The sequence below is a fragment of the Carcharodon carcharias genome, chromosome 5, assembly GCF_017639515.1.
Source record: "Carcharodon carcharias isolate sCarCar2 chromosome 5, sCarCar2.pri, whole genome shotgun sequence".
Lineage (NCBI taxonomy): Eukaryota > Metazoa > Chordata > Chondrichthyes > Lamniformes > Lamnidae > Carcharodon > Carcharodon carcharias.
In genome coordinates, this window is record NC_054471.1 from 91,460,366 (window position 1) to 91,481,713 (window position 21,348).

Consider the following 21,348-nt stretch of genomic DNA (forward strand, 5'->3'; position numbering starts at 1 on the left):
CACGGGTGGAATGAGGTTTCATGAGGTTATTAAAATTTTTATAAAATCTCTAAATTAAAGAAATTGACTTGTCCCACCTCATGTGACAATTGCACATGAGTGGAGGTGCAGTAATTTTTTTCTCATCTTTATTTAATGTTTCAAATCTGAGCCGATCTCCCTGAGGCAGCACTTTGCCTCAGGGAGATCTATGCGCTCTTACGCATGCGCAAAAATAGATTACTCCCAGCTCAAGGAATCCCCCTGACAGCACAGGAAGCGCATAGCGCTTCCTGGCAGACATCACCTTAATTGACCCATCTGCGTAAAATGGCGGGGATTGGGAACCCGCCCACCCATGCCTGCTCCCACACATCCCCCACAACGGGGAAAATATTGCCCATGGATTTTTTCCTGTCCAGCATTTCCTAGGTAAGTATCTGGGTAAGTGAGCCAGAATTGCTCAAAGTCTCCAACTCTAACTCAGAGTTGGAGACTTTATAGGAGGGTTCCAGATGTAGGGGAATTGCTCATTGGAATTTGCAACTTCCTGGGCTACTCCCATGGAGTCCTTGTGTTGGGACTTCCAAGGGGCCCCCAGAGCATATTCTGAGATTCCTCCAGGCTACAACCATCTGGAGACCAGAAGATCTGGGCCATGGTTTCAGAAAAGAAGGTCTTCAGTTACGTGACTTGATAGGAGATAGGAGAAACTCAGGCTGTTCTCCTTGGAGAATAGAAGATTAACAGGAAATTTGATTGATGTGTTCAAAATTATGAGGGACCTGGACAGAGTAGATAAGGAGAAACTGTTCCTGTTGGCAGAAAGTTCAAGCACCAGAGGATACTGATTTAAGGTTATTGGTAAAATAAACAATGGTGGAATGAGGAGAAATCTTTTGATGCAATGGTTAGGATCTGTAATGCACTGAGGGTATGGTGAAGGCAAATTCAATCAAGGCCTTCAAAGTAAATTGGATAATTTTCTGAAGATAAAAATATTTGCAAGGCTGCAGGGAAAAAGAAGGGGGAGAGGGAGTGATTTACTCTTGCACAGAGCCTGCTTGTTTGAATGGCCTCCTGTGTTATAACCATTCTATGATTCAGATAATCATGAGTAGTATCCATTAAAGCAAGACATGAAAGATTATGATGACAGAAGGATGATAGAAAGTGTGGAGTGAGAGATGGATTGTCTGTCAGGTAATAGTTTTATCTTCTATGATTCTATGACACATAGCTCCCACTGGAAATGCTGAACACCTAAGTTCATCCCAAGGTAAATCAGAAAGTAACTTAAAAATCTCTTGAATGGCAAAACAAAAATTCTTCATATAAATTGTGATGTACCTCCGATGTACAATCACAGCAGTCACCCTAAATTGATTTTTATGTGAAGAAGCGTAAGGTGTTATAAATGGCTTGGTGTGTTAATTTACAAATTAGTACCCCAGCCAAAGTACAAATTTTAATGTAGAATAATAAAATTTGGATACCATCTGCAAAATGTTAATAGTCTTTCCTGTAAGAGCCAAGCAGACAGTTTACAAGTACTGCTGAATGCTCATTTGATTGCTGATTTGATAATGCAATTTTTCAAGTTAGAACAGAAACAACATTCATACTTTGTTTGCTGTCAGTATTGGCAAAAACATAAATATTTCCTGTATTATTTTTATATTTAAAAATCCCCTCACTGTATCTGGGGCAGTGATTTCCCCATGGCAGTAATAATAGAACAGCAAGTCAACTATTTCACTTAGCTTCCTTTAATATATTTTTCTATTGGTAATTTTTCTCTGCTGACAAGAGTAATAAGTAATTATCCCTGTGTGCTGTTAGAACAGTTTAAGAAATTAGCCATGGCAACTGTTGATAAGGACAATGGCCTTTTGCAGAAGCTGTAATAATTGTGTAGATTAGCTAAGTTAAGTTGTCAATGTCAATTCAACTATATTTTATGACTAAAAGCCATAAAATCATAGGCTTTTGCCTTCTTATTGTTAGAAGTCTTGTAAATTAAACTGGCCAAATAAATCACAGCCCTTTGAACAAATTGCAAATATAAGAAATAGAAATCTATTGTTTTATTGATATAAATGAAATGCCTAGCACATAGTATGTTTGACAGTAAAGATCAGTTGAGAAACTAATAAAGCAGAAAAATTGCCTACATCAAATTTTTAGTACACTCCAGAAAGATTCTTTTCTTTCAGTTTTTGAATTATTTCAGATATAACCTACAGAACTTGCCCTTTATGTCTTATGTAAAACCCTAGGTTACCATGGTCACTAGAATTAAAAGGTCATACATGTCACCATTTTTCAAAGGTTGTCTCTGCCCATTCACTCAACGCTCAAATTTAATCTTTGCTAAAAGCATTTTAACCATTTAAATACTGAGTCCTGGGCTACCTTCTTCAATACTCTGAGTTGATTTCTTTTTACACTTTTTGAATCCCAAATGTATGAAACAGCACCAAACTCCAAATGATCAAGTTTACTCCTTAATCTCAAAAGTCTTCCCCTGTAATACACCTTGCACTGATTATCATTTCCAAATGTAACCAATAGCAAGACCTCAGTGTTTATAACTTCCTTGCAAAGACTGAATGGCTTCATCAAGATTTTCATTAAGATCCTTCAAAGACAATGGGAAGAATTTTCCCGTCGGCGAGCGGGGGTGGGGCCTACTCACCGACACATAAAATGACGCAGGATGATGTCGGGCAGAACTGGGCGGGCCTTAATTGGCCCACTCACAAAAAATGTCGGTGCGCTCCCAATTGGGGGTGCCCGCCGATGCCCACTCCCGCAAAACCCCCACCCCCCCCCATTGGGGGGAAAATGTTGCCCAATAAGTAACAACATTGGTATCACCTAAACAACTCCCTCCTTTATCTTTTAATCTCTTCAACCGTGGGTATCATCCCAAGTTCCTGGACTTAGCCTTTCACATTGGCTTTTGAATCAAAAATGAAGTTGTAGTCTGTAACCATTTGAAATCAACCAAGCATAAGAACATAATAACAAGGAGCAGGAATAGGCTATTCAGCCCCTCAAGCCTGCCCCTCCATTCAATAAGATCATGGCTGATCTGGCCCAGGCCTCAACTCCTCTTTTGTGCCAGCTCCTCATAACCCTCAACTCTCCGCTATTTCAAAAATCTATCTACCTCCTTTTAAATACTTTCAGTGATCTAACCTCCACAACCCTCTGTGGTAGAGAATTCCAGATATTCACTACCCTCTGAGAGAAGAAATTTCTTCACACCTCAGTTTTAAGTGAGTGCCCCCTTATTCTGTAACTATGTCCCCTAGTTCAAGATTCCCCCACCTTCTCAACATCTTGGATGTTTCAATAAGATCACCCCTCATTCTTCTAAACTTTAATGAATAAAGGCCTAACCATTAGTCGTTCTTGATAAGTCAACCGTCTTCACCTCAGCAATCAGCCTAGTGAATCTCTTTTGAACTGTCTCCAGTGCCAGTGTATCCCTTAAATACGGGGACCAAAAACTGTACACAGTACTCCAGGTGCGGCCTCACCAACCTAATGGCCTACTTCTGCTCCTATTTTTTTAAGTTCTTATGTTATGAAATATCTGCTTAAGTGTCTGCCACTGCTCATCCACTGACCTTCCCCTTGTCTATTTTCCCAGCCCACTTTAGACAACTCTTTCTTCATACCTGTGTAATTGCCCTTATTTAAGTTGAGGACCCTGGTTTGAGACACGAGTTGCTCATCCCCAAACTGAATTTGAAACTCTACCATGTTGTGATCACTACCTCCTAGAGGATCCTTAACTACGATATCTCTTATTAATCCTACCTCATTACACACTACTAGATCTAAAATAGCCTGTTCCCAGGTAGGTTCTACAAAGTATTGCTCTAAGAAACAATCCCTGATGCACACCACAAATTCGTCTTCCATGTTACCCCTGCCAATCTGATTTGTCCAGTCAATATGCAGATTAAAATCACTCATGACAATTGTAGCATCCGTTTTACATGCCTCCATTATTTCCCAATTTATACTTTGTCCTACAATGAGGCAATTCTTCGGGGGCCTATAGATGACTCCCACCTGTGACTTCTTCCCCTTGTTGTTCCTTATTTCCAACTGATTCCACATCACAATCTATTGCATCGACATCACTACTCACCACTGCACTGATACCTTACTTTATTAACAAAGCTACCCCACCTCCTTTTACTTTTTGCCTATTTTTCGGAAACGTCGAATACCTTTGAATATTGAGTTCCCAGTCTTGGTCACCCTGCAACCATGTCTCTGTAATAGCTATCAAGTCATATTCATTTATTCCTATTTATGCCATCAGCTCATCCACCTTGTTACAAATGTTGCGTGCATTCAGATAAAGAGCCTTAAGCTTTGGCTTTTTACCATTGTTACTCTTTCAGGTTCTAATTTCTGCTGCACTCTTCTGCTTATATTTTCTGCCCCTTCCTGTCACGCTTTGATTATCATTCGTCTCTTCACTACCCTGCACCTCTGCTCTCTCATTTCTTTTTGATTTTTTAAACTTCCCTTCAATTGAACCCTGCACCACCACCCCCCCCCCACCCCGCCCAACCAACCCACTAATTAGTTTAAAGTTCTATCTACAAGCCTAGTTATACAATTCACCAGGACACTGATCCCAGCATGGTTCAAACGAAGCCTATCCAATGGAACAACTCTCTCCTTCCCCAGTACTAGTGCCATTGCCCACGCATTGGAACCCATTTCTCCCACACCAACCTTTGAGCTATGCATTTACCTCTCTAATCTCATTTACCCTATACCAATTTTCACGTGATGCAGGTAGTAATCCAGAGGTTATTACTTTTGTGGCTTTGCTTTTTAATTTAGCCCCAAACTGCTCATAGTCCCTCAGCAGAACCTCTTTCCTGGTCCTGCCTATGTCGTTGGTCCCTACAATCACCACGACAACTGGATCCTTCCCCTCCCACTTCAAATTCTCTCTAGGACAGAAGATATGTCCTTAACCTTGGCACCAAGTAGGCAAGACAGCCTTTGGGACTCCATCTTTTCTGCAAAGAACAGTAGCTATTCCCTTAACTATGCTATCCCCTATTACTACTACATTTCTCTTTTCTCCCTCCACTTGAATAGCGCTCTGTACAATGGTGCTATGGTCAGTTCACTCATCCTCCCTGCAGTCTGTGCCCTCGTCCGCACCGGGAGCAAGAACCTCGTACCTATTGGACAAGGGCACTGGCTGGGGCTCCTCAAAAGCTAAACCCTGGATCCCCATACCTGCCCTACTCACAGTCACACCTTCCTGTCCCTGCCCAAGGTCCAAATTTGACATTATTAATCTAAGGGGTGTGATTGTCTCCTAAAACACAGGGTCCAGGTAACTCTCGCCCTCCCCCTTATGTCGCAGTGTCCACAGCTCAGATTCCAGCTCATCAACTCTGAGATAAAGTTCCTCGAGCAGCCAACGCCTGCTGCAGATGTGGTCACCGTGGATCGCACCGGTGTCCACCAGCCCCCACATGCTACAGCTACAACACATCGTCTGCCCAGCCATCTCCATTCTAGTTAATTAATTAATTTGAATGTTAAATGTTTTAAAAGTGAATTTCTTAACTGCACACTTCAGCTGTAATAATGTCCCCTGAGTTAAACCACTTGGCCAATCAAAAGAGACACAGAAGAAATACCCACCAATCGCCTGCATGTTTTCCTTTGACTTCAGTTCTGACAGGTAGAAACAGGTTTAAGGGGCTCTCTGCTGCCATTTTCTATCTCCTGCCACCGCTGCCCTTCTCACACAGGTCTGCTCTATTCTATGTGCTGCGGACTGCCTGTCTCAGGGTCCTCCTCTTGCACGCTTTCAAAAACACTATTTTAAGTGTTCACTATTTAGAAACTTCTGTCCAAAAATGTTATTGTCTAATACTTCATGTTTGTACTAACTTAAAAATTACAACATATGTAGAGGCGACCTCCATTTTAGGTAATGCTGGGTATATCAGTGAATGTGATACTTTACAATTTAGGCATCATCCCAAAGAACAGAACACTGCTCTTATAAAAGGAATATGTTTTTATTTCTTGATCAGTCTTTTCTGAGCCAAGTGAAGAGCTTGTTAAACAGTACAGTACTTACAAGGGGTAACTTAAAACCTCTGTACAAGCGTCCAGGATTCCATCCTTTAGGTTGACTGAATCCATCCTCATAATCTGGAGGAAGCCATCGTGCAAGAGCAGTATTTGATGTTCCCCACCTGGGATTATTTCTAAAAGAGAATGCAGAAAACCCTGACTAAATTGTGAGGATCCAAGTCATTTTTAATGCAATCAAATGATTTATTCTCAAAGAACTCCTGGTTATTTATGAAGGTAGCCTCAGTGTTCCTTGTTCCAGCCACTAAACTGCATTGTAAATGTTTTCACTTAGAATAGAAATGTTGCAGAGAGAGTGGTGCAACTGTGTATTCAGCCCATAGTAAATTTTCTGGCTCAGTCGCTATAAGCTAGTTGAGTGTCAGCATCGCTGTGAGTTAATGGAGCTGTTCTGGGCTACAAGTGGTGGGAGATCTTTCCCAACTTTTAAAATCATTATTATATATCTGCCAAGTACTTTTGTGCTGACAATACTCTGCCATCCCTTTTGCTCTTTTTAACAAATGCCTAATTCCTGATTCGTGCCAGCAATACTACAAGTCTGATTGACATGGTGTACCCTGCGATAACTAGCATTCTGACCTAATGGCAAAATTACCAGATATAATCAAGAATAATTTTTCACCATTCTCACTCGCTAATCCAGGCCCCACCACCATAAACATCCCAGGCATTCTCTCTGCTTATCATCTGCTTATTGATAACAACAAAGTTTATATAGACTGGGGAAGGATTTTCCAGTATTAATTCACAATTATAATCACATGGTAATTTCAGAGTTTTACATAGGAAGCCATTACTTCATTATCCTGCATTGAAAACAGCTTGAATAATTAAAATGATAAAATTTAAATAAAGTAATAATTCACCAAAAAAAAAATCAAAGAACTTCATCTTTTTCATTCATAATATTATAACCACACAACACCCAATTAGAAAGTTCACTATACCTCAACCTGTGCAAGTAGTTCATAGCTTCAAGACTCATGATTAAGTTGTTGAAGTTACTTGTGGTTCAAATACTGTAAGCTGTGAACATAAATTCTCTACGTTGAACATGCAAGAACTTTATGGTGTCCTGCTGAAGTGACACTGTCTTAAGTTTGGCAGTATCTACTTAAGTTACACATATGACATGCCAAAATGCATCAGTGTTATTTAAGCATGATATCACTTGGAACAAACCCATGAATGTTCTCCCTTTCGTCAAGCAGCTTTTCAAAAAAGGAGAAGGCACTCCTTATTAAAAAAGGCTTTTTCTTAGATTGAGAAGCCTTGTTAAATGGAAAAGTTTTGTATTGTACAACATCACCAAATTGGAAAAGAATAAGATAAAACTCAAGGTAATTTGAGGATCAGTAATTAGCTGATATCAAACTAGCTGATTTCATTGGAAAGGAGGTACACCATAATTGGGTATGGTAATGTAATACCATGGCAGTTTGAGAATTTGAATTCAGTTTTCAAAAAATCTGGAAGTGAAAAGCTGGTACCAACACAAGTAATAGTGAAGATGTTGGATTATCATAAACACCCACCTGGTACACTGGTAGAAAGGAAACCTGCCATTCTGGCCTATATGTGACTCCAATACACACTAGAGGTTCAAGGTGGGCATATCTTGGCAGTTATAGTAAGGTGTACATATTCCAATTATTGGCACCACAGTCTTCATTTGTTTGCCCAAGCATTTGTTCATTTTTTTTGAATTGTTATTTCAGAGCCTTGATAATCAGGTACAAGACCTTTCCTAATATAAACTCTATGTCATCCCTTGTTCCAACCACTTTGCTAATATTAGGCCTGCAAATGTCATTTATGCTTATCCTTGACTAAGCCCTTGTCAAGATTTCCACTTTAATGCTTCCTGTGTAGTTAATTCAATTTTTCAATGCATTAATTGCTAAACTTTGCCTCAGGTTTGTAATGATAACATACAAGCACTTATTTTGTTGAAAGTTATATGAAATATTTTCTCTCTGCCACTTTCTCCCATCCTCAACTGAAGCCACTAGTGGTGTCAAAGTGAACTGGGAGGAAGACAATGGATCAAGGAAGCCCACCTGCAAAGCTCTCAAATTCAAATCATATCCCTTTATTGTGAATATTAGTCAATTTATTCACTGTAAGCATGTATCACAGTCGAGTTTAATCCTTCACCTTGCACAATAATAAGTGCACTTTTTGGCAGGAGGAATAATCAAGAGTGCGAGTGCAGGCAGACTCTTCCCCCTCTCCCTAGCCAAGGAAGACTGAGATCAGTTGTAGGGCAGAATTTTCCCAGAATTGCACTAAGTGCAATAGCAGGCGGGTAAAATGGAGTCTTAACTGCTGATCAAAATGGTGGGTTTTCACACCGTATCTCCCTGAGCCCACCTCATTATATATTCACTCCCGCAAAACACGCCGTTTCCATGGCAGCCAGGATCTCATCTGCCCCCTCACCATCACCCTGCTGTTGCATCATGCTGGCCGCCATTTTTAAAAGCCGCCAGCTGACCACTGCTGCCTGGAAGACATGGCCAGCAAAGGCAAAAAGATTGCAGCCTCCACTTCAATGACGGGTTCTTTGAGCGACTGCTGGATGCCGTGGAGGCCTGCCGGGATTTGCTCTACCCCCGCTCTGGCCGCAGTATGGGCAGCAATGTCACCAACCTGGCTTGGGAAGTAGTGGCAGTGGTGGTCAGCGCCAGCACCCTGCAGAGGAGGACAGCCACACTATGCCGCAAATGAATAAATGATCTCCTCTGTTCCGCTAGGGTATGTCACTCTTTTCATCACTCCCAACTCACACACTCACAAACCCATCACACATCCACAGGGCCCTCACTCACTGCCAGTGAAGGGACATCACCATTCATTCTTTCAGACACACACACGCCATCGTTGACTTCATCCGCCCACCACTTACACAGACCAGGCATACTTCTTATCTAGCCGGACAGGCGTCCTGATACACTCCCTCCACGTCTATCCATGCAGGACAAACTGGCACACAACAGGAGGGAAGGGACGCAGACAGGTGGAGGGATACCGGAAATCAAAGTTCTGACAGAATCCGAAAACAGCCATCTAGCTGGCCAGCGATGACCAGGACCGGTCCTGTGCTGATGGTGAGGTCAGCGCTGCTCTACCAATTGAGGATCCAGTAATGCAACATCCATCAGACAACCATGCTGTGAGTGATGTGTCCTCTTTCACAGGCCACTGCCATGCACTAATTATCTCTCCTTGCTTTCACAGACACATCTGTCAAACAGCTGACAGAGTCCATGACCCAGGGCCTCCAATCAAGCCCCGAAGAGATCTCGGAAGAGGAATCTGAAGGCACCCTCCCTGAAGACCCGTTACAACGCTCACCTACGCCCTCCACCAGTGCAGAGAGACCTAGCCAACAGCAACACCTCGGTTGGACCTGGCTTTAGAGTAGCATCAGGATCACAATCTGGTGAGCACATTGCACTCTGATCCACAGCAGGCGGAGGCAGGGACTTCCCAGGCCCCTGGCACTCGGAGGACGGCTGGAGGCCAGAAATTTGCTGAGTCCGAGTCAGATGACGAGCCTCTGGACTCGGGCAAGTCACAGTTGCTGGAGCTGCAAAGGCAAGCTCAGGAACGTCAGGAAGGGATGTCCGCTGCACTCCTCAGATTGCAAGGCACAATGGAGGGGTTTGTCCGTCTTCAGGCTGAGGTGATAGCACCGGCATTGCAACGCATTGAGGTCAACACTGGCAGGATGGCAGCTGCCATGGAGACCTTGGTCCAGGACATCACTCCTGCACTGCAGCGTGGGCTTAACTCCATCGCTGATGCCATAGTTGGCCTCCAACAGTGTGTACATGACTCTGGGAGTGACCGGCCCATCTGACTCCCGCCTCCCTGTGACCTCCACAGATCCAGCTTCACAGGCCAACTAGGGTGTCACTGCCACACAGCAGGACCCCAAAAGCAGGCCAGGGACCACCAAGTCTCAGACCGCCAGAGGGCACCTGCCAAAATCATCACGGACAGGGCATAGCAGTCAGCAGGTTGCCTCCACCTCTGCGGTAGATGGCCGGGGAGTACTAAGATAGAGTGGCAGGGTTAGGAAAGTTAGGTAAAGGTGCTTGCACAGCCTGGCTATGGGTGTTGATCACATGTACACACTATTCACTTTTGTCAACAAACTCCTTAGAGTATCTCCCTGCCTATGGCTCCTTGTTCTGATGAGCAGTGTTCTTGTCACCTTGAAACCTTTCTGCACAAGATAAAAGGCAGTCATCTCAGTCCAGGGCCTCTTCCCTGTGCTCTGTATGGCTTTCAGACCACAGTGATTGTCCAGTCTCTCACTCCCTGGAAACATTACTGGTGCCTGCACCTCGGCAGTGCTGGTCATTGCTGCCAAAATGTGGTGGGCAGGTGCCACAGAGTTCTCTCATACTCTCTGTGTGGGGCTGGCTCTCACCACACTAGCATCTGCTGTGCACCAGTTCCTGAAGGGCTGATGTGTTGAAGGCAGACACAGCATCAGATGCATCTAAAATTTCATGGCTGCGTCTCTGATATGGCCCTGATCATGGAACACAAGCGAGCTGCCCTCGGACAGACAGGAGTCAGACATTCTCAGAGGCTATGTGAAGATCTATGGAGTGTCCTCACTGTATGTTGTCATCATCCTCCACAAATTTGGCAGCTATGAGGGCCTTCCCAGTGCTCCTGCCTCATCTGGCCAGTGCGAGAGCCTCATCCCTATCACTGTCACTACCAAAGACCTCCTCACCCTCATCCCTGTTGGTGTCCTCCTCACTGGAGAGAGACGTGCAGCTCCTCCATCTCCTCCTCAGCCAGCTCCTCTCCCTGTTGCAGTGCCAGGTTGTAATAGACGCAGCAGACGATAACGATGCGTGACACCCTCTGCGGACTGTTTTGCAGAGCTTCACCAGACTGGTCCAAGCACCAGAACCACGTCTTCAGGTATGGAGCACTTGGTGGCCTTTGGTGCTACTGCGTTGCTTGCATGGGCAGGCAGGCTAGAAGTCCGACACCAATCATGACAGAGGCATGGTCAGTTTATACAAGTGTCCTTAATGTGTGGCTATTTCCCTCGTTTACCCTGCCCCCCCACCTCGATTTCCTGTGCACAGGACGCAGCGCCAGGGCAGCACTTGACTCCCCTGGCACCCTGTCTCAGCAGTAACCTCCGAGGCTGGCCAGCACTTGCCCCCAGACACCCCCCCACCCCACTGCGGGGTCAGGCATCAGTTGCCTCAGAAGCCCCCTCACCACGCACCCCTGAGGCCTGTAAACAATGGTCGAGCTATGGAGAACACTGCTGCTCACTCACCTCAGTACCCCCAAAGTGAAGACTGCCAAGTGCACACCGCCTACGTGCTGTTGTGAAACATGTCAGCGTGCTTTCCTGCTGACGTGGATGGATGATACGGCAGGGTTCCAAGTCCCTGGCAGGATGACCTTTTAATTATATGCTAATGTATTACAATTAGCTCCCCACTAACTGATGGTGGGAAACACAGCCTGCCATCAATGGGCTGAGCGGAAGATCGCGACCTGCCTTCATGCCATCATGAAATGGGTCCTGCCATATTTTCTGTGCACGTCACCTATCACTCCTGCCGCCAGCGGGCTCGGAAAGTTCTGCCCGTAGTGTCTTCACTACTGTCTCAGCTTACCTCTGCTTAGTTTGGGGTGAAGCCTTGACTCTTTGTGTGTTGCTCAGCAGCATACCCACTACATTTACCTATAAAACCATTGAGGAGAAAAATTGTGTAGAGTTGGAAGTTAACAATAAAAATCACCCTTCTGTTAGGATATAGGGAATAATAGAAAATTACAGAAATTAAATACAATACTTACCACAGTGTTTCAAAACCTATGTTTCCTGATATAAACTCTATGGTTTTCATCCCTTGTTCCCACCACTTTGCTAATAACAGGCCTGAAAAGATCACTAATGCAAGCGCCAGGAAAACCAAGATCTCCTTGGTTTTCTTTCTGGAGTGAGGTAACAGAGGTGGCCAACTTTTTAAGGTTTATTTAGTTCATCAGATGGATGGCATAATACGTAAGTCAAACTGATTTGGAATCCTTCCTTAAGGGAGACTGATAGTGATACTTGGATAGATGATCAATAAATAAAAATTGGTATTTATGGATTTGACAGAATGGTACTTATGTGCATTGATAGATGACAAGTGAGATTGAAAAAAATGAATACATTCAATACATGGAATTGAGGGAGAAAAAAGAGGAAGATAGGCTAAAACTGGTAATGTAAACATATATAAAACTACCAAGATCCGTGGACAAGCAGCAAAGTAGGTTGACCTCAGACATCTATGCTTATCCAGATCTTGACAGCTTGTTGTGATCTACTTTTCTAGTTTAATATATCCTCACCACTACTCTGGTGAAAATGTTAACTGGAGTTAAGTTCTACAGGAATTGATAGCCTCTGGTACTTCATTCAAGTGACCATTATGCATTTGTGAGCTTTGACAAAGAATGTTAGCAGCCTATTTAACTGCTGGGAGCATCACAGCATATGCATTCTCAACAAAGTCATCAAACAAAATTAGGGCACATTATCTCTGGTATTGGCTGAGAGTTGAACCCGAAATGATCCTCATCTTAGGTAATTGTCTTATTCACTGGCCAACTTGCAGTAGAGAGCAATGTTACATTTTTTTTTCCAATTCAGCAAAAGTAAGTGGGTAAGTGAACATAAAGAAAATGGATTTTCCGAAATGTAATGTAAACAGGATCCATGTTATCAATAGCTCAGCTTGACCGTCTGTATATCCAAAGTGCACCCAGAAGAATAGTAATAGCTTAATGAATTGTTGATACTTCCCATCTACTATCAGTTTCCTATAGAATCAGAAGCAACACTAAGAACCTAAAATGAAGCCCCTGCAACCGTTAGTATCTTTCATGAATATCATGCTTTTTTCCTGCAGTTGAATATTACAGATTGGAATTTTTAACAGTCAAAAGATGGTTTGATTCATTTTAAAAGGAAGGCTTTCACAGGCATTCCAAAGTAGTTTAGAACCAATGAAGTACTTTTGAAATGTAGTCAGTGTTGGAATGCAGGAAGCTGGGCAGGCAAGCTGCACATAAACAGAAGTGAGATAAATGACCAGATCATTTTTTTTACTAGTGTTTGTTGAAGGATAGATATTGGTCAGGACATAGGCATATGGGTGAGAACTCTGCGCTCTTCTTCAAAATAATGTCCTGGGCTCATGTACATCCATCGAGAGCACAGCTTGATTTAAAATTTCACACAGTAGCTCAGACAGTGCAGCGCGTTCCTTCCACTGCACTGGAAGCTCAGCCTAAATGTGGTGCTCAATTCTCTGAAGTAGGGCTTGAACCAACGAATGCCTAACTCGAAGGTGAGCATGCTCACTTACTGAGCCATGGCTGACACCCTAAAAGCATTGCACCTGACTTGAGTTTCACTTCTGGATGATTCTTTCTTTCCCTGTTTATTTACGGCTTTCCTCATTAAACCACCTTCATCTACAGCGCTGTAAAAGAAGAATAATGGTGGTTAGCCATAACTAACCTTTGACATCACTCTTAGGCCTTTTATTATCAGCACTTTCTATCATTGTGAAGGAAAAAAAAATCAGCATGTTTTGGATTGTTCAGCTGCAACATAAGGAACAAGAGCTAGGTTAACCTTACATTGTTCAGTGTAAAACAACCCAAAGAATCAGACACCTGGAGCATTAGCTATTTGGAGAAGCCTGAATGTCATATCAGTGAAAAAAATCAAACAGAATAATAATTCAGAGCTACAATTTGCGTAAATGAAGAAGTTTCCAGAAACCTGTTGTTGCAGGTTCCATTAATCAATCTGTATTTTTGGGCCAAACAACTGCTGGAGCAAGTTAGAGGCTGCAGCTGAGGTGAACATCCTGATGTGGTTGCAAGAGCATTCAATACGTCTGGTGAAAGGAGATCTAAAAATAAACGGAAATTTAAAAAAATTATGTTGTAAATAAATGATTTGAGAGAATGTAAAACCAATAAAGTTTATTGTAAGACTTCAAAGGCATATTATCTCCAGGTTTTCCTTTGGGAAAATAAAGAGGCCTTGTTTTTGCATATTTTCTGACTTAATATCTTTCAACAGATAAACTAAATGTTTACAAACAGATGATCAGTTGAAAAACCATAGCTTTGCTGAAACTTGTCCTTAGGTTTTCAATAACCGAGGTGCTGAGTTTTGAGCAGATTTTCTGGGCACAGTACCTCCAGGAGGTCAGCCTGCCTGGAAATTGGTACCATCATGCAGCTTTTCAAGGTGCCAAACAGGCACTTAAATCTCAAGTGTGTAAACGAACCGCACATTCATTACAAGCTGGAAATGCATTGCCTGCGATATTGGTATGGGCAAAAAAAGTAGGTACTGAAGCCAAGGCCTGAAACAAACAATAATTCTTTTGCATATGAAAATAATGGGCCTGTAATAATGTCTGTTTGAGGCTGCCTCTCTGATATTGGGTTGCCCTGAGGCAGACATTGCTGGCGCCAGCTGCATTCAAAAAATACATACCTGAACATGGAGCTGGGAAGTGCCGGCCTGATGAGGGCCATTGTTATCCTCCCTACAGATCCCCTCCCTGTTGCTCTGTGCCTCTTGCAACTGCTTACCTAAAGATGCACCTGAAGATCACTGCTGAGATTAAATGTCCGCGACTCACTACTTCAATGTTATTGAGGCCTGTGGTCTAATATTAAGGGCATATTGAGCCTCACCCTTCAGGCAAATGATCTGTTCTATTTGCTCACTAGTTACCCATGTTTGGGTGCAGATTAACTTCTACCCCCTAATGTGCTTGTAACAGACATAATGCAATTAAAATAACACAATATATACAACCATTAAGAAACCTTGCTGGATCCCTATTACTGTTAAACTTACAACTGTATGACCAAGGAGCAGGAGCAAGCCATTCAGCCTCTCAAGCCTGCTCCGCCATTTAATAAGATCAAGGCTGATATGATAGTAACCTGAAATTTGCATCCCACCTACCCCTGATAACCTATCACCTCTTTGCTTACCAATATTACAGCTAAAATAGCAAATCTAGTTGTAGCCAAAGCTATAATATATATTTGTAAGAAATTATTTCGCATCTTATTCACTTCAAATATTATAAAATCTGTATTTTTTACCATCAAGGCAATTAATAATTACTATCTCCCTTCTATTTTCCTGTATACTGTTCCTTCAAGCTTTCAATTTGAATATGCAGTTAAGCACATTTGATGAATTAGTCTATTCCTGGTGTCAACAGCAACACACTGAGAAATACTAACCATAACAATGAGCAACCTTTCAGCTGTGTCCTCATTCTAATAAATCTATCAGTCTTTTCTATTGGAAAGAAGACAAATAACTAATTACAGTTGATGTGATTCTATTCAACCCTAACAACTGCACTCATTACAGCCAAAGTATGCTCCAGGTAGTACTATTACAGAGTTTGTGCAGCACTGGGTAAACCTGATCGGCTGTCAAGAATGGAAGCTGTGTTATTCATTACCTTGAGGGATCAGATTTATTGATAACAATAATCTAACTACTAATTCGGTTTAGGTGCTGCCAAGAGTATTGCAGATTCATATAAAGTATAAGATTAGCAGTAGTACATTGCGATCCTTGCATAATGCTATGTAATAAGACCTTTTGATGTTTCCGATCAGTAAACTATCTGCAGCACAGTTACACCAGCAGAATTATTATTACTGATAATAGAGATTTGATGAGATTCAGCAACAGCCTAATATTAGTGATAAATCATTTGGTCGCTCTCAAGGAATCAACTCTAGCAATGCTGTCAACCTGTTGACAGATGTACTTTCAAATAGCTTCACAGTGAAAATAACTATAGCATGGGAGAATCCATGTGGAAGTGGAAGGGACATTTAAAATAGGTAGTGCGGTCCTTAAATACTCCAGCACTTTTTCTAATGGGTTGTTTATTGGAACTTCTAAAGATTTTGCTACTATTTATTAAACTAGCTGACAGTGTAGGTGTAGCACATTATCCTATTCACAGAATTGTTACAGGAGGAGCTTATTTGGCCATTGTGTCTGGCTCACCGAATGAGCAATCCATCTAGTGCCACTACCCTGCTTCTCCCTGTAACCCTGCACATTCTTCCTTTTCAGGTATCAGTCTAACCCCTTTTTGAATGCCTTGATTGAATCTGCCTCCACCACACTATCAGGCAGCGCATTCCAGACCTTAACCACTCCCGAGATGAAAAAAAATTTCCTCTTGTTACTTTTGCTTCTTTTGCCAATTAAATTAAATCTGTGCCTTCTCATTCTCAATCTTTTCATGGGCAGGATTTCCCCGTCAGCGAGTGGGGCCTACGCACTGACACATAAAATGACGCAGAATGACGTCAGCGGAACTCCCGATGTCACCGCGCCCGATTTAAATTTTCAGGAAGGCAGGGGTGCAGCAAAACCAGCTGCGCGCCCACCGACCTGTGAATGGCCAATTGAGGCCATTGAAAGGGTCAATTAAGTAATTAATGGACCTGCCCGTCCGACCTTAAGGAATGTGCAGTGGGAATTAGAAAAAACATGAAACCTCATCCACGGGCGGGATGAGGTTTCGTGTAGGCTTTAAAAAATTTTAATAAAGATTCTGTAAAAATTATGGACATGTAAGGGAAACTTTTTTTCTATTTTTAATATTTTTGAAAGGGAGGGCAATCTCCCTGAGGCAGCACTTAGCCTCAGGGAGATGAGTGAGCTCTTTTGTATTCATGCGCGAAAGAGCACACTCTCGATTTTGGGAATCCTCCCCCGCCCACACAGGAAGCGCATAGCACTTCCCTGTAGACATCACGCTGGGCAGGCCTTAATTGGCCTGCCCACGTAAAATGGTGCTGCACCTCCGATCAGGGGCACCAACCGGAAGAACACCCGTACGCGCCAGCCCATCAACTTTCCGCGCAATGATGGGAAAATTCAGCCCCTATCTGCTCTGTTCAGACTGCTCATGATTTTGAACACCACTATCAAATCTCCACCCAGCCATCTCTTCTCCAAGGAAAACAGTCCCAACTTCCCCAATCTATCTTCATAGCTGAACTCTTCATCCCTAGAAATATTTACCTCTGAGACTTAGGTTTGTACAGATTGATGGGGTGAAAGCCACTTCTTTCTGCTGGCAGTAGTATTTTGTCTAGTATCAGACCAGTTCTAGACTAGTCAAAATCAAATTATGAGGCATGGTACCGTAGAGTTTATGTTACTTGGTTACTGATCCAAAAACTGGATTAACAATCCAGGAAATGTGAGTTTGAACCTCACAAGAGCAGTTTAAATTCAATTTAAAAAATCTGGAAATACAAAGATGAAGTGACTTTGAATCTGTCAGATTGTTCTAAAAACTCAGCAGATTCGCTGATGCCCTTACCCACTCATCCCTTCACCTTACTCCATTCCAACAACCACAGGGTTGACTCTTAACTGTTCTCCAAATTGACATAACTCAGTTGTATCACTGCCTTCTTTGAGTATTAGGGGTGTGCAATAAATGCGAGCTTTGCCAATTGTGTCCAGATCCCGAAAATGAATTTGGAAAGAACTGAGCTTTATTCCACATGTTTGCAAGTTACCATTTTTTAAAAATTCTTTCATGGGATAGGAACATCACTGAAAAGGCCAGCATTTGATGTTTATCTCTAATTGCCCTTGAGCCGCCTTCTTGAACTGCTACAGTCCATGTGGTGTAGGTACACCCACAGTGCTGTTAGGAAGGGGGTTCCAGGATTTTGACCCAGCGACAGTGAAGGAACAGCGATATAGTTCCAAATCAGGATGGTGTGTGCCTTAAGGGGAACTTGGAGGGTCATGTTCCCATGCATCTGTTGTCCTTGTCTTTCTAGGTGGTAGAGGTCACTGGTTTGGAAGGTGCTGCTAAGGAGCCTTAGTGAGTTGCTGCCATGCATCTTGTGGTACACACTGCTGCCACTGTGTATTAATGGTGAATGGAGTGAATGGTTAAGGTGCTGCATGGCGTGCTGATCAGGTGGGCTGCTTTGTCCTGGATGGTGTCAAGCTTCTTGAGTATTGTTGGAGCTACACTCATCCAGACAAGTGAAGTCCATCACAGTCCTGACTTGCGCCTTGTAGATAGTGGACAGGCTTTGGGGATTCAGAAGGTGAGTTTCTTTCCAAAGAATTCCCAGCCTCTGACCTACTCTTGCAGCCACTATATTTACATAGCTGGTCCAGTTTAGTTCCTGGTCAATGATAAGCCTCCAGGATGTTGATGGTGAGGGATTCAGTGATGGTAATGCTGATGAATGGCAAGGGGATATGATTAGATTCTCTCTTGTTGGAGATGGTTATTTCCTGACAATTGTCTGGTACAAATGTTACTTGCCACTTAGCACAAGCTGTCCAGGTCTTGCTGCATATAGACGCAGAATGATTTAGTATCTGAGGAGTTGTGAATAGTGATGAACACTGTGCAATAATCAGTGAACAGCTCTACTTCAGACCTTATGATGGACAAAAGGTATTTGATGAAGCAATTGAAGATGTTTGGGCATAGGATACTACCCTGAGGAACTCCTGCGGTATTGTCCTAGGACTGAGATGATTAGCCTCCAACAACCACAACCGTTTTCCTTTGTGCTAGGTATAACTCCAACCAGTGGCGAGTTTCCTGATTCCCATTACCTTCAGTTTTGCTAGGGTTCCTTGATATCTTGCTCAGTCAAATGCTTCCTTGATGTCAAGGTCAGTCACTTTCATCTCACCATGAGATCAGCTCTTTTGTGCATATTTGGCCCAAAGCTTTAATGAGGTCAGGAGCTGAGTGCTGGAAACCAAACTGAGCATCAGTGAGCATCTGGGAGTACTAGACAATGACACTGGGTAACAACATGGATCATGAGTCACTTTACCTCAAGTCCAGGCTTGAGATTCAAGACTGCGGACCTACACACAGGCCTGAATATTCTGGTTAGCGTGTGGGGGCGCACTTGCTGACACGTAAAATGACGCGTGGTGATGTCGGGCATGCATCCCGATGTCACAATGCGTCATTCTGATCCTCAGTTTGGCAGGCACGCAATGGAGTTGGCTGCATGCTCGCCAAACTGTCAAATGCCTGTTAAGCCCATTTAAAAAGTAATTAAAACAATTAACAGAACTGCCTGTCCAGCCTTAAGGCTGATGGGCAGGTGAAGAACCTAGGCATTTATCATGAAACCTCATCCACGAGAAGGATTTATAAATAAATTAAATTTTTTAGTAAAAATTCATTGACACGTCCCAGCTCATGTGACACTGTCACATGAGGGGACATGTCTGAAAATTTTTTTTCTTTATCTAAATTTTTCATAATCAAAGTAATCTCCCTGAGGCACAGAGCTGCCTCAGGGAGATTTTTGTGCTCTTTCGTGTGCATGCGCACGGAAGCGCGCAGGCCCTAACATTCTCTCCTCCCCCTGCCCACAGGGAGCTCAGTGCTTCCGGGTGGGCATCACGGCTTAATTGGCCTGCCCACGTAAAATGGAGGCGTGCAACCGATCGTGGGCAGTGATTGGCCGCACTCCCACCCGCGCCCGCTCAGCCCCCCCACCCACCCACCCGCCGACTGGGAGAAAATTCTCCCCACATTCTTTCTGACGCTGAGAATAGACAAAACCCACTTACCGGTAGCATTGGTTGATCTTTTGTATTTCCGGTGCACTTTCTTTTGGATCAGATACAATGACATTTCCATGATCTCAGCAGCTCTTGAAATCCTTTTGCTCTCAGGCTGTGGCCTCTTGAAGAAGGATAGCAACTCAATGGAAGAAGACAGTTTACTGACATCAATTTCTCTGATAAGTAAAAATAAAGAAAAAGGAAAACCATGAATGAAATGTATAGGCATTGCTTCAGATAATAAAAATGATCCAGTCTTCATAGTGTTTTATGAAAGGTGTGGAAAAGAAATAAAGGAAGTTATAAAGAGACCTGAATCAGCACTTGCTAATTTTCAACATATGAACCCGGTTGCTGGTCAATTAAATTTTGAATGAGGTTGATTGTGAAACATTGTCTGAGACAATTGAGGCTAAACTTTTCTGACTCTGCTTTCGGTTGCGTTTTAGATGAGGAAGCCAAATATTGTTCTTTCAGATTCTATCAATCCAACAATCTCTGATGATTTGATAGAGCTAAAGGAACTTCAGTTTGGATTGAAATTCAACTTCAGATCATCAAATACACATAAAATTTATCAGTAGCTTAACTTCAAGTATGTTTCCTCAGTTATAAGAAACCTTTTATCTTGTATTTACTGATGGGCAGGTGTAATTATAACATGACAGGTTTACATAGGCAGTTTCCATTATAAATGTGACATAGGGATTTATAATGGATAAGTAAAAGTAAGGACAGAGGGCCCTAAATTCCTTACCAGCCCAATTGATGCCATCTGGCAGAGTGCAGCAATGGTGCACTGGAATGGAGAAGTTTGAAGCCCGGGGTAAATTTATTCTTGGGTCTCCTGAGAATAAATCAAGTGAACTGCAGGTGCCAATGAATTTCCCCACAGTTTGCCTGTTGAAGTCTTCCAAATTTCGACCTGCACCTCAGTATTCAGCCCTGGGGGAGGGTGGTGATTGGGAGGGAACAGGGGATTGCAGTCCATAGTTGTTAAAATCCTAAAAATGTTCCAATCTTTTTGCCACATTTTTCATCTCCCAACAACTGCCCCTTTAAGGAATGCTGGTTAGGTAGTTCAAGACCAGGGAGTGCTACTTGGAGCTTGCACATTGCAAGGTCCAACTAGGTCAAATAAATTTCGGAATCCGGTTTCTGCTGACATCTTGCTAAAATTACAGCATGAGTTCGAGTCAGCCTCTGTGGAAATTCAAGAACACAAGAAATCTACTCGTCTAACTTAAATTTTAAGAGCAATATTTATTTTTAATAGGTTTTCTAGTCTTAGTATTGCCCTTACCTTTTCATTGTATGATGAATTGCTCTGTCCACCATGTGTAATCCTTCTTGAACTGCATTAGGTAAAAAGGAGTCACCCAGCTTTTCTAAATATTCTTCATAATACAAGAAAAATGCTGAGTTACGAAGTCGGATCATATATCATTAAGCAATGTGGTGATTATGATTTATTGATTTATTATACCAATAACTGCTTATTGATGTAT

General features: G+C 42.7%; 1 protein-coding gene across 1 annotated transcript in view; it reads right to left on the minus strand.

Moving 5' to 3' along the window:
* tpo (thyroid peroxidase) overlaps positions 1 to 19,928 on the minus strand; it is an 83,758-nt gene extending 63,830 nt beyond the window's left edge. The window contains exons 1-3 of the mRNA XM_041188152.1: positions 19,847 to 19,928; positions 13,979 to 14,111; positions 6,125 to 6,254 (exon numbers count right to left, since the gene is read on the minus strand). Of these exons, the coding sequence (XP_041044086.1) occupies positions 6,125 to 6,254; positions 13,979 to 14,111; positions 19,847 to 19,916 (333 nt within the window). The 5' untranslated portion in view covers positions 19,917 to 19,928. The remainder of the gene's footprint in view (positions 1 to 6,124; positions 6,255 to 13,978; positions 14,112 to 19,846) is intronic.
* Positions 19,929 to 21,348: the final 1,420 nt, after the last annotated feature.